The sequence below is a fragment of the Orbicella faveolata genome, unplaced genomic scaffold (genome assembly GCF_042242905.1).
Source record: "Orbicella faveolata isolate gen_17 unplaced genomic scaffold, um_ofav_v1 contig_24, whole genome shotgun sequence".
Lineage (NCBI taxonomy): Eukaryota > Metazoa > Cnidaria > Anthozoa > Scleractinia > Merulinidae > Orbicella > Orbicella faveolata.
Window position 1 is genome coordinate 16,929,445 of NW_028301552.1, and position 13,937 is coordinate 16,943,381.

The 13,937-nt window shown below is 38.3% G+C and overlaps 1 protein-coding gene across 3 annotated transcripts; it reads left to right on the forward strand.

The window, feature by feature from the left end:
- The first annotated feature begins 7,656 nt into the window (after positions 1-7,656).
- On the forward strand, positions 7,657-13,175 carry LOC149110653 (uncharacterized). Of its 3 annotated transcripts, XM_089291988.1 has the most exons (5): positions 7,659-8,440; positions 10,052-10,142; positions 10,588-10,728; positions 11,186-11,311; positions 11,635-13,175. In XM_089291988.1, exons 3-5 carry the CDS (start codon positions 10,622-10,624, stop codon positions 11,738-11,740), a joined length of 339 nt encoding a protein of 112 aa, XP_089148114.1. In that variant the 5' UTR covers positions 7,659-8,440; positions 10,052-10,142; positions 10,588-10,621; the 3' UTR covers positions 11,741-13,175. The 3 variants fall into 3 exon arrangements, with proteins under 3 accessions (XP_089148116.1, XP_089148115.1, XP_089148114.1); XM_089291990.1 differs by lacking the exon at positions 10,588-10,728 and having other exon boundaries at positions 7,657-8,440; XM_089291989.1 differs by lacking the exon at positions 10,588-10,728 and having other exon boundaries at positions 7,658-8,440; positions 10,021-10,142.
- Positions 13,176-13,937: the final 762 nt, after the last annotated feature.

The following is a 13,937-nucleotide window of genomic DNA, read 5'->3' on the forward strand; positions in this document are numbered from 1 at the left end:
TTGGAATGTGTGAATCTTTCATAGACATTACATTAGCTACATATACAAAGTTAGCGCCCAAAAAAGTCTTGTTTTTTTCTTTACAGATTTTATGCATTGAGTTCTTTTCTGAATAAAATTCCTACTTTACTTTGATCACTTATGCCGTGTTTTCACGAGAGAGTTTTACTATGCTTACTGCTTACCGAGGTTTCGCAACTAAACTGCAGTTATTAGAGAAGCTGTTTACACGAAACTAATTAACTAAAGTAGACTGCATACAACTGATGGTTTGAGGTTTTCTCGGAAAGCAAGTGCTGCAATGTTGGTCAGAAACTATTGGAAAATTATAACATTTGATTTTACTCCAATGCCGAACGCAGATCGTTGTCAATTTACTTGAAGATGTCGAGCCAAACTCTCCTTAAATGTAAAGTCACTTCCGCAAAAAACCTGAAACGGCATCTGCCGCGGAGTCTGGGCTATGTAAATGTTTACCGGTACTTCTTATTCGGGGCCGTTTTAAATTCTAACATTTTCTTTTCTTCTCCATAGACCTCAATTATGATTTTTTTCCTCTCTATTTGTGGTATGTCTTCTAGCTGCTCCTGCCTGTACACTGCCACTAAGCTACTGAGCTTCTAACAGAAAGGAAATGCTTACGGCACTTGACGATGAACAGGATACAACAGTCTGGGATTTCTTCACCTAAACGTGTATTTATTTAGCTTTTTTTGCCTGTTGACTTGAAACCTACTTACATTAGGAGGAACCTTTGTCAATATATTTCTTCTTTATGCGCTAAACGCGTGAACACTTGCTGCCAAGATGTTCCGACAATGTCTGCTTTTCCTCAGTTACCGTTGGATACTGAGCTAAACCATGCCTGATGAGGCGTTCAACTGTCAGCAAACCTACAATTGTGGACAAAAGTCCTTGGGACACTTAGGTAATGTAACGGATTATCTGTGTTTTAGAACTGAAGTATGAAGAAAACGCTGCTATATCCTTTGTAAACGGGTTGCTGTCCCCCCTCCCCACCCAACACAATGTTGAAAATCAGTTGAAATTGCACGTACTAGTTTTCAACATTGTATGGGGGGGGGTGGGGGGCAAGATTTGGCAGGTGAAGTTGTATTGGCGCCTGGCGTGTACGCAAAAGCGCCAAAAGTGCAAATTTGTCCCAAGACTTTTGTCCATGATTGTAGGTTGGCTTACTTTTGATTTTGCTGCCATTTACTGAGGTTTGCTGCTGTGTTTGCTCGATTAAAAATTTCACTTCATTAAAGTTAAAACAAAACCAAGGTAAACATCTCTTGTGAAAACATGGGCTTAGTCGCCAAATGGCTGTTCAAGAATTTTTTTAACTTTGAGCTCTCAACTCTGACAGTTTGAGCCATATCCAGGAGCCCATTTTGGGCTCCTGCCATATCATAAAGCAGAAGTGTTCATCTTTCCTGTACTTGCCAAATAAAGTACTCTTCAGAAATCGCCCTATTATGCATTGCATGTATTGCGATATGCTGTTAGCCCTTCATGTATGTACCCTAGAGTGAATTTTGGTCAGGAGCCCATCGCTAGGAATCTGCAATCTCCATACTAAGCCTAGGTCATGGTATTTTTACAGACCGCAGGGCTGGAAATAACAGTGGGTCATTGAACATTGTCCAACCAAATTTTGAACATGTCCAGCCAATTTCACATTATGATCGGACATGATGTCCGAACATTTTACCAACACCAAGTTTTTGTCCATCCATAAAATTTGGCTAGGTACATTGCTAAAAGGCTCGAAATTGCGACCGTTACGGTTCCCACTACAGCGAAAATTTTTATCTTCAGCGGCCAAAAATTCTGGTCAACAGCCGAAAATACGTCTGCATTCAAAGGCTACCATAATGGAGACTACGTTTCTCTGTGTTGATGATCAATAACGGTTATTTTCTCAGACATTATGTCCTTCCAGAACTACATAGTGAAAGACCTTTGCTTCTATAGCATTCAGCATAAGAAAAGAAAGCAATCTATCCCTTTTGCTTTGCTGTAAAGGATTCCCTCACATCAGAAAACTTGCAAATAGCTGCTTGTGTTTGAAATCGCCCCATAATGCATTGGAAACCCTTGAGCATTGAGTACATCATGTATGCCTACCGATTGTGTCTCTTGAAGTGCATGAATTCTTCAGAGACATTACATTAGCTACGTGCACAAAATTAGCGGCCAAAAAAGTCTTGAAAATTTTTTCTTTACAGATTTTATGCATTGAGTTCTTTTCTGAGTAAAATTCCTACTTGACTGTTATCACCTAGTTGCCAAATAGCGACTCAAGATTTTTTTTTAATTTTAGGCCCTTGACTCTGACAGTCTCAGCCATATCCAGGAGCCCATTATGGGCTTCTGCCATATCATAAAGCAGAAGTGTTCATCCTTCCTGTACTTGCCAAATAAAATACTCTTCAGAAATCTCCCTATTATGCACTACGTGGATTGTGATCTGCTGTTAGCACTTTATGTTTGTACCCTTGAGTCAACTTTGGTCAGGAGCACATCACTAGGAGCCTCCAACTCCCATACTGAGCCTATGTCGGCATTTTTACAGAACGGTCTATTTTTAGGCTTCTTTTCCCACTAAAAGGGTCAGTTCCAGTCTACATGAGCTCGAATCAGTAAGGAGAAAAATGGCGGCCTCAGGTGGACATGTCGACCTAATCTTCTGGTGAAATTATAAAGTCCATGCTTTTGATTGGTCACTGAGGTTCCTGGGGGGGGGGGGGTCTGAATTCGTGGTAAATTCAAACTAAAAATAGATTGGTCTTGAAAACACCGGGACAGGAATAATTGGGGTAGTTGTATTAGTGATGGGCTCCTGCTTTAAAGGTATCCAGTCAGCTGGTGCATATGCGCATAAAATACCATTTCATAGCCAATTTGCATATCACAAGGACGTGATCCATACTGTTTTTAACCAAATATGATAAAAATAATATAGGATTGAGCAAAAGCACACTCAAAAATAGGTTTTTCAGTGAACGATTGAAAATCAAGAAAAACGCTGCAAAGATTGAAGCAGATTTCTAGATGTACTTTGATTTCAGGTTGAGGTGAACTTTTTTCAAAGTGAGAAAACTATTGTCCAAGTCAGCGTGGTCCTAAAGCTGACTATGTCCCTTTAATGGTAAAATTCAATAGGAAACCAGGTTTGAGTGAAGAACATATAATCAGGAGATAAGCAGGAGAGATCTTGCAGTCATCTTGTAGATTAAGTCATATAATCATCATAAATGATAAATCAAATTTGAATGCAGTTTTGAACGATTTGTATTGAAAATCTTTACAGTATGCCAATAAATTTTATGCTAATTAATTATGCTAATCAATTATGCGAATTAGTGTCCGGTCAAATTGATAAGATGTCCGACCAAAATGAAGATTTGAAAGGACACATGTCCTGTTAAAGAAGAAAAATTATTTCCAGCACTGGGCCGGTCTATTTTAAGGCTTCTTTTCTCACAAAAAAGGTCAGTTCCAGTCTATATGACTGCAAATCAGCAAGGAGAAAAATGGCAGCTTCAGGTGGACATGTAGACCTAATCTTCCGGTGAATTTACAAAGTCTGTGCTTGTGATTGGTCACTGAGGTTCCTGCTGGGTTCTGAATTTGGGGGAAATTTAAACTAAAAATAGATTGGTCTGTGAAAAGGCCAGGACAGGAATAATTGGGGTAGTTACACACTCCTATTGATGGGCTCCTGCTTTAATGGTAGCATTTAATAGAAAACTAGGTTTGCTTGAAGAACGTATAATCAGGAGATAACCAGGAGAGTTCGGTGCAGTTATCTTGTAGATAAAGTCATCTTTTCATCATAAATGATAAATAAATCAAATTTAAATGCAGTTTTGAACGATTTGTATTGAAAATCTTTACAGTATGCTAATAATAACTTATGGAAATCAATTATGCAACTAACGTCTGGTTAAATTGATAAGATGTCGGACCAAAATGAAGATTTGAAAGGACACATGTCCTGCTAAAGAAGAACAATTATTTCCAGCACTGGGCTAACTGCTTCCTCACCAGGTTTCAGGTCACAAAGCACATGGCAGTTGACCAAGGAGATCTTGATTAGCCGCCGAAATACTCTTCCACCACTTCGTTGTTTTTCGTCCAATGGCAAAGTAAACCACAAGTTGGTCATTGCGATCAACACCACCCATGAAGTTGTTGTACTCATTGATGAGCTCAGGCTTATGGGGCAAGTCATCTCCAACAGCATTGCACAGCATTGCACATCTCTTTTGTCTTTCCAGTGCACTGCAGTTCATGTAGCCCTCTGTCATATTGACTTTACGGAATAGGGAGTCATTTGGGTCAACATGCCCTATTATTGTTACAGGAACTCCCTTTCTTTTGCTTCTCACTGTTCCACAAGCCTGTGTTCCAGCTTCCAAGAGATCCTTGAATAGCTAGGAAGAGGTGTAAAAGTTTTCAACATAAAGCTGACGACCCAGTCTTTAATCCTCCATAAGATCTTTCACAACTCTGCTTGCCAAGCCTTTCTCCACATCATTTCCTTCCTTGCTAGTGTAGATTTTTAGGTTACAGCAGTACCCTGTCCCTTCACCTGCCACAACCCACACCTTTATACCATAGCAATATTCAAAGATAAAAAGGCTATCATTTCCTCCAGCATAACATTTTGAAACCCTGCAACACCATTTTCATTTGAACATGTTTGTCTCAGTGTAGAAACAGCATATTGAATTTTCATCAATAAACAGACCGAGGTGTTCTTTTGGTGAATTAGCAGTATCAGCTTGCCTTGATGGTCTAACATCTCCAAGAAAAGCTTTCATTCCAATTGGATTTTACTCCTCACCATGAAAAGCTCTCCACTCAAAGTTAGCTGGAACTGCCAGAGCTGGTCTTGCTGACCTTGCTGAAACAGAAGCTGGCCTGGCTGGAGCTGCTGGCCCTGCTGGAGCTGGAGCTGGAGCTGGAGCTGGAGCTGGGCTTGCTGGAACTGCTAAATTCCTTCCTGAGGCTGAGGAAGCTGCCTGAACATTTGCAACAGTATGTGTTGCTTTCACTGAAATATTAGACAGGTACATCAGAAGCTGGAGGGCCTGAGTCATCCTGAAAGCAAAATAAACACTTCATGATATTTTCCCCGCAAAAATACCACATAGTATCTTCATAGAGAAATGTATGGCAACATATTGTAGGAGCTACTGACATAATATCTTCCAATGATCAATTAAACCCAGCTAAAAATGTTTAAGTAACGATTTTCAGGCTTTCTCCCAAAAGATGAGATCTTTGTTGTCTTGTAGTCACAAAGGTATGCAATATGGCTATGAATGTTTATCTGGTCCTTCAAGAAAACTGCCTTCATCTGAAGGGAAATCATTGAAACTGTTGAGATCACTTTCTTCATCATCAAAACATTCCTCCTCGCTTTCCTCTTCCTCAAGATCGCTGCCATCCCTCAAAACCATCTCCAAAACTTGATCGGTGTTGACTTTTTGCAAATGTAAACAGACCCAGGAGCAAAGAAAGAGAGCTAAAAGTGGAATATTTTGGCATAAAAGATGGCTGACTTTGTGTTTATCGAGCGCATAACTGCTGAATAGTATTCTTGTTACTGCAGTTTCATACAAGGAAAAATTGCCTGTGTAGGGGAGGCAAAACAAAATTTGTTTCTGAAGGGGTCGAATTCGACCCCACTGATCCAAAAAGTGTTAAGGTAGCTCTGAACCTGGGTTACCAGAATCCTTGCTTTTGTAAGGGCTTAATGTCTGAATGTCTGAGGATTGCCCAGGGGCTCTTTTTTCTCCCTTGTATCCGGGATACCCATGGACACCATGGTCCCTAGGGAGACCGGAGGGTCCCACTTGGCAAATCTTGTCTTTGCTGGTCCACACTTGAGTTGTTTTCTCCCTTATTTCCTGGTGGACTTGCTGTAAAGATATTGTTGAAGTATTCTGTGTCTGAGGAACATTTCTTGTGTTTCTTTGGCGATGTCCTGAAAGTACTTCTGCGTTATTCTGAGGATCTACAGAGTGACAGACAGTTACAGTCAAAATTGACGCAGTTAGAGTCAATTAATAAAAATAGGATGGATAACATGCATGGACTTTGGATCAAGTGGACTATTTTTGTCGTTTATCTGGACTGGGTTATTAAGTTATGTAAGATCGGGAATAAACCACTGGGGATCCTATTTCAGATGCTGAGCAGCAATGAACCCAAAGCACATCTGTATAGGATACCAAGAAAATGAATGACTCAAGTGGACAAAATATAAACACTACGATTGAGAAAATAATTTATCTCCTTTTTCGTTATATTGTGCATAACTGAATGGCACGTGATCAGTCAGTGGACATTGTTCACTCTAATTGACATCTTTCACTGTAATGAAAATAAAGTTCTACACGTCTACTTTCACTTTCTAGGTTTGCTTACGCACATCTTGTCGGGAAAGAATCCTCACAAGTTCCATAACTGGACGCAACACATTTGCTAGTTCCCTGTTATTGTAAATGGTGATCTCTCCCTGTCTTACCCTATCATCTTTTCTCCTGATCCCTTTAACTACCCTTCTGAGGGGCCAACTGTTTCTGCATACTTCATTCTCCTTCATGAGGACCACATCACCTTCAACTATATCTGGTGGTGGTTTAATCCCTTTGGGCCTCAGTTGGAGGTTTTGCAGGTAGTCCTTTCTTCCCTTATCAGTTTTCTTTAGTACAATGTTCTCATAACGCAATTGTTCTTTGAGAGCATTTTGCTCTCCCAGTGACAGGTAGTCCTTCAGCCCATTCAATTCAAACTCACAAGCTTAAATATGACCTCTTCTAGAAAGTTTTGTGGAGATACTACAAGTTGGACTGGTGGACAATGCCCAACTCAACTGTTTCAGTCAAGCAAAATAGTGTTGGGCGGTTTCTTGAACCAGGCTGAACATGCAGTTGAAATAGTAATGTAGGTACAGTAACCTTGGCGTAGTTACGCATTTGGATACCCCTAGTAGGGCTACAGATGCCGGGACTATAGCCTGTTCCAGGGGTTCTGCATCCTCACTACTCTCCTGTACACACCTGTACCTACAATAAAATAAAAAAATAACAATACTGTAAAAAAATAAAAATTGACAAAAGAAATAGATGTGATCTTTTGGTTCCCTAAATTTGAGAAAAATATTAGAGTGCCGGTCATTTATTGATGTGAAAACCTTGACGGGCTGCTGGTCAATTGGGCCACAGTGAAAGAACAAAGGCCTTTCATGGATCATGGAGAATACCCTTTCCTTTACCATCTTCTAGAGTTTTTGTGGTTCTTATTGCCATCTTGGGCTACCAGCTTTGTTTCAATATATCAATATCTCGATTAGAAAAGATGTGACTGGTTGTGTGACTCGATATAAACGACCATGAAGTTGGCAATAAGCATCTGGCAGTCTCTCGAAAAGATTACTAGGATTCATCTTACTATGAGCAGTCTCCTTTGTGTTCTAAAGTCTGTGCAACTTCTCAGGGACCAATTTGAAAGCAAATGAGCAGCCTCGCCACCCTTTTGATCTCATGTAAGAAAGACTTCACAGTCAAGGATTGATTGTGCGCTCCACGCAAGTAAAATCTTCATCTGTTACATACCCTTTCATAGCACCTGCTAGTTATAGCGGAGCTCCTGCGTGCCGAAGGCGCGCGAGCAGAGCCCCATACCTTAGAAATTTTGGTAAACCCATCAAGCCGAGAAAATTTGGTTATGACGTCACCGTACGAGCGAGCGAGCGAACGCCGTCCGTACAGACTCTGGGGGAGGGGGAGAGGAGCCTCGCGGTAGCGCAAACGGGGGAACCGAGGAATGCCATCTTTTTTTGGCGGGATTTTTAAAGAAAAGAAAACTCATTTCTATTTGCCATATCAACAAATAATAGCGGAGGTTGATCTAACGTTTTTAAGATGGGGTTGCACTGAAGCATAAAACAGAAACGGAATGCAAGAAATTACAGGCAAAGAAGTAGCAAAGAAGTAGCGAAGAAGATCGTGAAAGAGAGCGGGCCAGCGCTGAGGAAGGAGGTGAAACAGTACTGAACACTGCCGTTAATTATAGCGAGTCGAGGACTAGAAAAAGGGGATGAAATAATACGGAACAATGCTGTGAAGCAAAGGTAACGAGGACTATAGAAAGGAGACGAAATACCCGACGACTGTAGAACCGCTCAATTAATTCGCGCGTCGAGATGCTGTGCAGCCGAGCAAGAAAAGTCACATGATTAAAATCAGGTGACGAACTAGAGAACTGTGTGTTTAGTGTAAAACAGAAAACACAGCGGAAAAAGTGGTTGATTCGTTGATCTATCAAAAAGATTAGATCAGTTCCGTTCAGTCTTCACAACTTTTGCAGCAAGTTTCTGCCTGGAAGATTTGCACTGGCCGAAGTGAATTGCCAACTTGAGGTAAGCGACGTTTGTTGTGGCGTTTGCTATGGAAATTATGAAGTTGCCTCGGCGAGATAAGCTTATTTTCAGTAGGAATCCTTTTTTAAAGTCTTCCTTATTTGAAGCCATGCTGTGAGGCATTTTGTAAATTACATAGGTTTAATTTCGCTCATAACAATAACACTTGAGTGGTTTTGTGGATCGAGGTTGTAAGTTGCATATTGTAAACAAATCAAGTTTTGTCTCGAGTTTCGTCGTCACGTTTAAAAAAAAAAATCTGTATTTGTAAACACTACCGGGCGAGTTTTGAAGTTTTCTCTGTGTTAATTGGCACAACCGCTTCCTAGACTACAAAAATTTCTTAAACCAAGATAGGTCAACAAACCATTTTAAGCCGAAGCGAACAGGATTTGCTAAATTTACTTTTGACGTACCTATGTGAATATTTACATCTTGTGATTACAAAGTATTTCCTTGTTTTGTTAGTTCAATTTATTCGGTTTGGCGAAATGCTTGGGAGGAATTTCCAGGTTAATTTGGTTGAAGACTGGTAAAGCTACCGCCGATAAAATGACTGCAAAGCTAAATTAAGCCGTCAGCAAAAATACACACTGTGATATTCAAATCTATGCTTAAGCGTGAATAATTGTTAAACTTTAACACTGCAAGCTTAAACGAATTTTCTTCATCCTTGCTTTCATTCAGTCATCCTTCATTGAGAAGGGATTTGCTGTTTGATACTCAGCTGTAATGATATGCATATTGTGTTTATAATGTAGATTTCCTCGTTTTATTTTGTTGTCCAGTTCGTTCGGTTTGGTGAAATGCTCGTAGTCGAAATGTCGAGTAGACGATTATACATGTAAACCCTGTCGACAAGTAAAGCTCTACTTCGATTTTGATTTGCTATTTCATTTTATTGGTGCCACTGTTTTTGGTTGGGGGTACATGGCCCCTATTTTCCTAATGAGATGTTATTCCCTAGTGTGGTATTTACACTTATGGAAATGTTCCATAACAGTGAGATAGTACTAATTTAAAAAAATGCTCAGAGCTGTGCTCGGTAACTTGAACAGTGAAAATGACATTTACATATGTAGAAAAAATTTAGGGCATAGAAATCCTTGCCCTGACCATTTCTCGGTAATAAAAATAACTTTTACTTATGTACATTCAAAATTTAGTTGGTGAGAGTGCATTCCTCGCTCCACTCTCTCTCTCTGCTCTCTTTTTCACACGAATTTTTTGATTGACTAACTTATTAACCGAATGTCACTGACTGTTTTCTTTGTTGTGCTTTACTTTTTTGCTCGTTGAAGAAAGTTAACGTTAAAATCTGACATTTGAGTGCCTCCTTTGCTAAAGTTAGTCACCATTTAATTGTTATCACTCCCTGTGAATTCATAGAGAATTACCACCTAATGTGGAAGTCCTGTCTTCAAGTGTGGGAAAATGACACCGCAAAAAGTTACAAAAAAAGTTACAATGAAAGTAAAAAGAATTGTGAATGTCGATCATGACTTGGTGTACATTGTACATCATGTAAAGGTATGTGGTGAGTGCCAAAGGCATAACATTTCATGCATTTGCCTTTTCAGGACAAATCATATAACAGTGACATTTTAAAAGATGTGATCAGAAAAATAATGAGTATTGTCCAGGCAGTACCAGTTTATGGACGGCATATGCAGACAGTAAGAGGTGCTGTAAGCATTACCAGGTAATTAAGTTAGTTTTATGCTTATGACTTCTTGTACTTGGATTTTGTGTCATTTCGTCACAAGAATAGGTAATGAAAGATGCATTAGATGATGCAATTTATTTTCAAAGGCAAACTTAAAAGTCTGCCTATGGTGGATACCGGTTGTGTGTAAAGTGAATGTAAAGCAAACACACTGTTAAAGATGTACGTGCATGTTAATATTGAATAATCTGAAATTTCAGCGAGTTTGAAAATATATTATATCTATGACAGTTCTGAGGTGAGGGCTGTTACATGTACATGTAAATGGCTCATGCTCAATTTTTCACTTGTTATGATTTAGCTGCCAATATGTTCTGTAAATTAATTTTAATAGTCATCTGTTGGTGTGCAACGATATACACCAATATATAACCAAATATTGTACAGTGTAAATTAATTAACCAAATTATGCTGTTTTCAGTTGACCAACGCTACTACATGTACATTGTAATGTGATGTTGAAGCGCACAAATTTACAAACATGCCCAGTGTCAACTTGTCAAATGTATGAACTGGCCAGCCAGTCTAGATTACAAAACTTTCTGAAAGTTGGCCTTACCAGGTAAGATATTTCTTAAAGCATATTTTGTAATTAATGATTTCTCAGACATTGCGTGTGAATATCTTCTGGAACTGCACACTCAGATTAAGTCAGCAAGAACATCAGTATTTATCCTGACAAAGTCTGATTTTCAGTTATATGTACAACCAAACAGCCTGGATGGCCCTTTGATTGGGACTACATGCACATTGTTGTACTGCAATGTTCCAGTTTCTTGTTTAAAGCAAATTGCATGTGCGCTCAAAAGCAAGTCGCCAAGTTCATAACAGTTATATATGTTTGCTTTGCATCTCAGGACAGAGCCTGCCACTGTGAAAGTTTTGGTGCCATCCCCCTAGCATTTGATTCACTACTGTAGAACTCAGTAAACAACTAGTAATGAAGGACACTGTATATCAATGAAAGGAATGTCATCTGTTGGTTATAAATTATAATTGATATGTCTTTGTATGTTCAGTGGTGTTCAAGTAGCAGCGATATACAGTATGATTACATCCCTGTTCCTGTCAGTCAATATACGAACAGTGTACACATGGGCAACCTGGATTAAAACAGCAAAGATTTTCAAAGCAACCATGGCCAGGTGAGATATTTCTAAAGAAATATAAATTGAAGGTCCTTATGATTGCTTATAGGGGTTGATTTTTATTGTAAACAATATTTTACTGAGTGTATTTTTCTTGTGTACTAATTGTTATAGAACACAGAGACCGCTGTCATAACAGAGATATTAATTTCTGAAAAGTTCCATAAAAAAATGCACTGGGAGCAAATTAAATCATCATAGATGCAGCTTCTGAGAGATCCCCAATATTAATGGAATATACATTGTACATACATGTAAAAGAGTTCAATAATTTATTACTTAAGATTGTAATGCTTTGTTTGGTTTCTCTATATTCACAGACAACTTGATGCCATAATAATTTCTGCACAAAGTTCATTGAACAAACTGACTTGGAAGTTGAGTTCTGCAACCCATACTGTGTGTAGTAATATCATACAGCTGTAGCTGCAACATTGTGACAGATAAACTGTATTACATTATTAAGAAACACCTATGATACATGTATTAACTAATTATTTAAAGTGTCTGTTAAATTAATCAGTTTTTCTTGGAGACAATTTACTCATCATGTCATGGTTTATTCAAATAATTGCTTTTTTGGCTTAAAAATGATATTTATTGTGCTTGGTTTATGTTGCTCTTAAATCAATTTTGTGATAACTGGCATTGGGCATGGCATAAATTAATATTTTGCCAACACGAAATGGAGAACTGGGTCTTAAGCAAAGTTGCAGGATTAGTATTTTTGTAGAAAGAAAGAGTTGAGAAATTTGTGACATTCTACTGACAGCCTTGCCATTCGCAACGTCCAATAAGGTTCATTTGTTCCCTAGTGTTGTGCAAATAGTGTTCTCTAATTTATAAATTATTTCAATCAGTTGTTTAAATGATTGCCTTATAACCCCATCTCCAGCTTTGGTGCATGCAGGATATTGATGTATTGTTTATCCATTTTGCTATAAATTATCTTTAATTGATGTGTCAATCTAAACATATCTTTGATATGCTGGCTTTTTCTGACAAATGTACCTATGCCTCATAATCTTTGAGTGCGTTTGGTTGTGTAGTGCAGACAAAATACACATACATAATATAACTTACTTATAGCTTACATGTACTTATAATTCTTGGTATAATTTAATCATTATGAGCAAAATTAATTAATGGAACCCAATAACAGCTCCTGTAGTCCACAATCTCAGTCGAGAAAAAGAACAAATCACATTGGAATTGAATAGTAAAATTATTATCAGAAGCCTATGCAAGTATTCATGATCAGCAACAAAATATCATATTTATCGTTCATGCCAGAGTGATTTTGCTTATACTTATACTTTAAGAGATGGTGCAAACCCTTTTAGCAGGAGGAGATGCCATACAAAAATGAAGATAGCGAACTGTCTTTGGGGATCAAGTTAGAAAACAAAACTTTTTAACTTTTTACATGTGTATACTACTTTGGTATTTTTGTGAGATTTCATTTGGTAGAAATTCGGGGACTGAATATATTGTAGCCATTACATTTCAGTCATACCCCACAACAACAAAAATGTGTAAATAAACTTCTTTTGTGCAGGAGTCCCAATTGTTAACTAAAAGAATATAATGATTAATAACAATGTCATGTCTTTCTCAATAAGAAAGAACAGGAAATGTCACCAAAAAGCACAGAAGACAGTTCTGTTATGTGATCAACATTATTGGTGGCTCCCCTGAAATGCTTGAAATCATGGCTCTGTTTTCATCATTACACCATCTTACACCTCGATCTGCTGATGTGATCCTAGTTCGGGCTGAAACTATAAAATCGCTCGCAGTTTACTTCACATACATGTACATGTTGGATTATTTTCATCAGTAACAACATTCCAAAAAATAACTGACGAGCTCCGCTTTTAGGCTTGGCTAAATCTATATATTACTGATAATGAAATCAGCTGAAACTTGAACTCATCCAGTTCCACTAAGCATTAAACTCATAGTTTCCACCATGGCACCAGTCTCTCAATTAACTGTATCTTTTATTGCTATATCGCCCTTACAGGTGCATATTTCTCCTAGGAGATAATGCAGTCCTAAGCTACCTTTGTGCAAAATTTGGTGATTTTGTCACAATGTGCACGATTTCCCTCAAATATGCACATGTCTGTCAGACGAAAAGCTGTATTTCAATCCATCAAAACATAAACAAATATAGCCGGCTATCATTACACAAGAAGTCTTGGGAAGTTTCTTAATGATGTGACTAATATTATAAGTTCTAAAGTGTAAGCCGTATAAAGTCTAAATGCTGTTGAAGTCATTCTTAAAGAGAGTTTTCGTTCGCAAATAAATCAATCTGTAGATTTTATTACAGACAGTGGGAAGATTTTGGTCATGTGCTAAGCAACCTGTGAGTCAAGTGTCTCAAAATAACTTTACAGATTGAGACAGAGATAAGGCCTTTGGCTTTTTGTTGGTTTATAATTATTTTCATCAGTTTAGTAGCAGTACATTTTTATCGGTTGGTTTTGAATTCGATACTGGGTTCGCTTTGTTTTGTTTTTTGGCGACATGGAGGAAATTTTACTGTTTACAATTGTCATTACAATGTGTCCCGGAGTTCCAGACCTGCGGTGTTGTAGCGGCGCAAAATGAGAGT

Excerpts from the sequence above, each read along its gene's own strand:
- LOC149110653 (XM_089291988.1), top strand. The coding sequence starts at position 10,622 with ATGTTGAAGCGCACAAATTTACAAACATGCCCAGTGTCAACTTGTCAA. Across the intron at positions 10,729-11,185 it reads CTGAAAGTTGGCCTTACCAG|TGGTGTTCAAGTAGCAGCGA; the intron begins GTAAGATATTTC and ends TTGTATGTTCAG. Across the intron at positions 11,312-11,634 it reads TTCAAAGCAACCATGGCCAG|ACAACTTGATGCCATAATAA; the intron begins GTGAGATATTTC and ends CTATATTCACAG.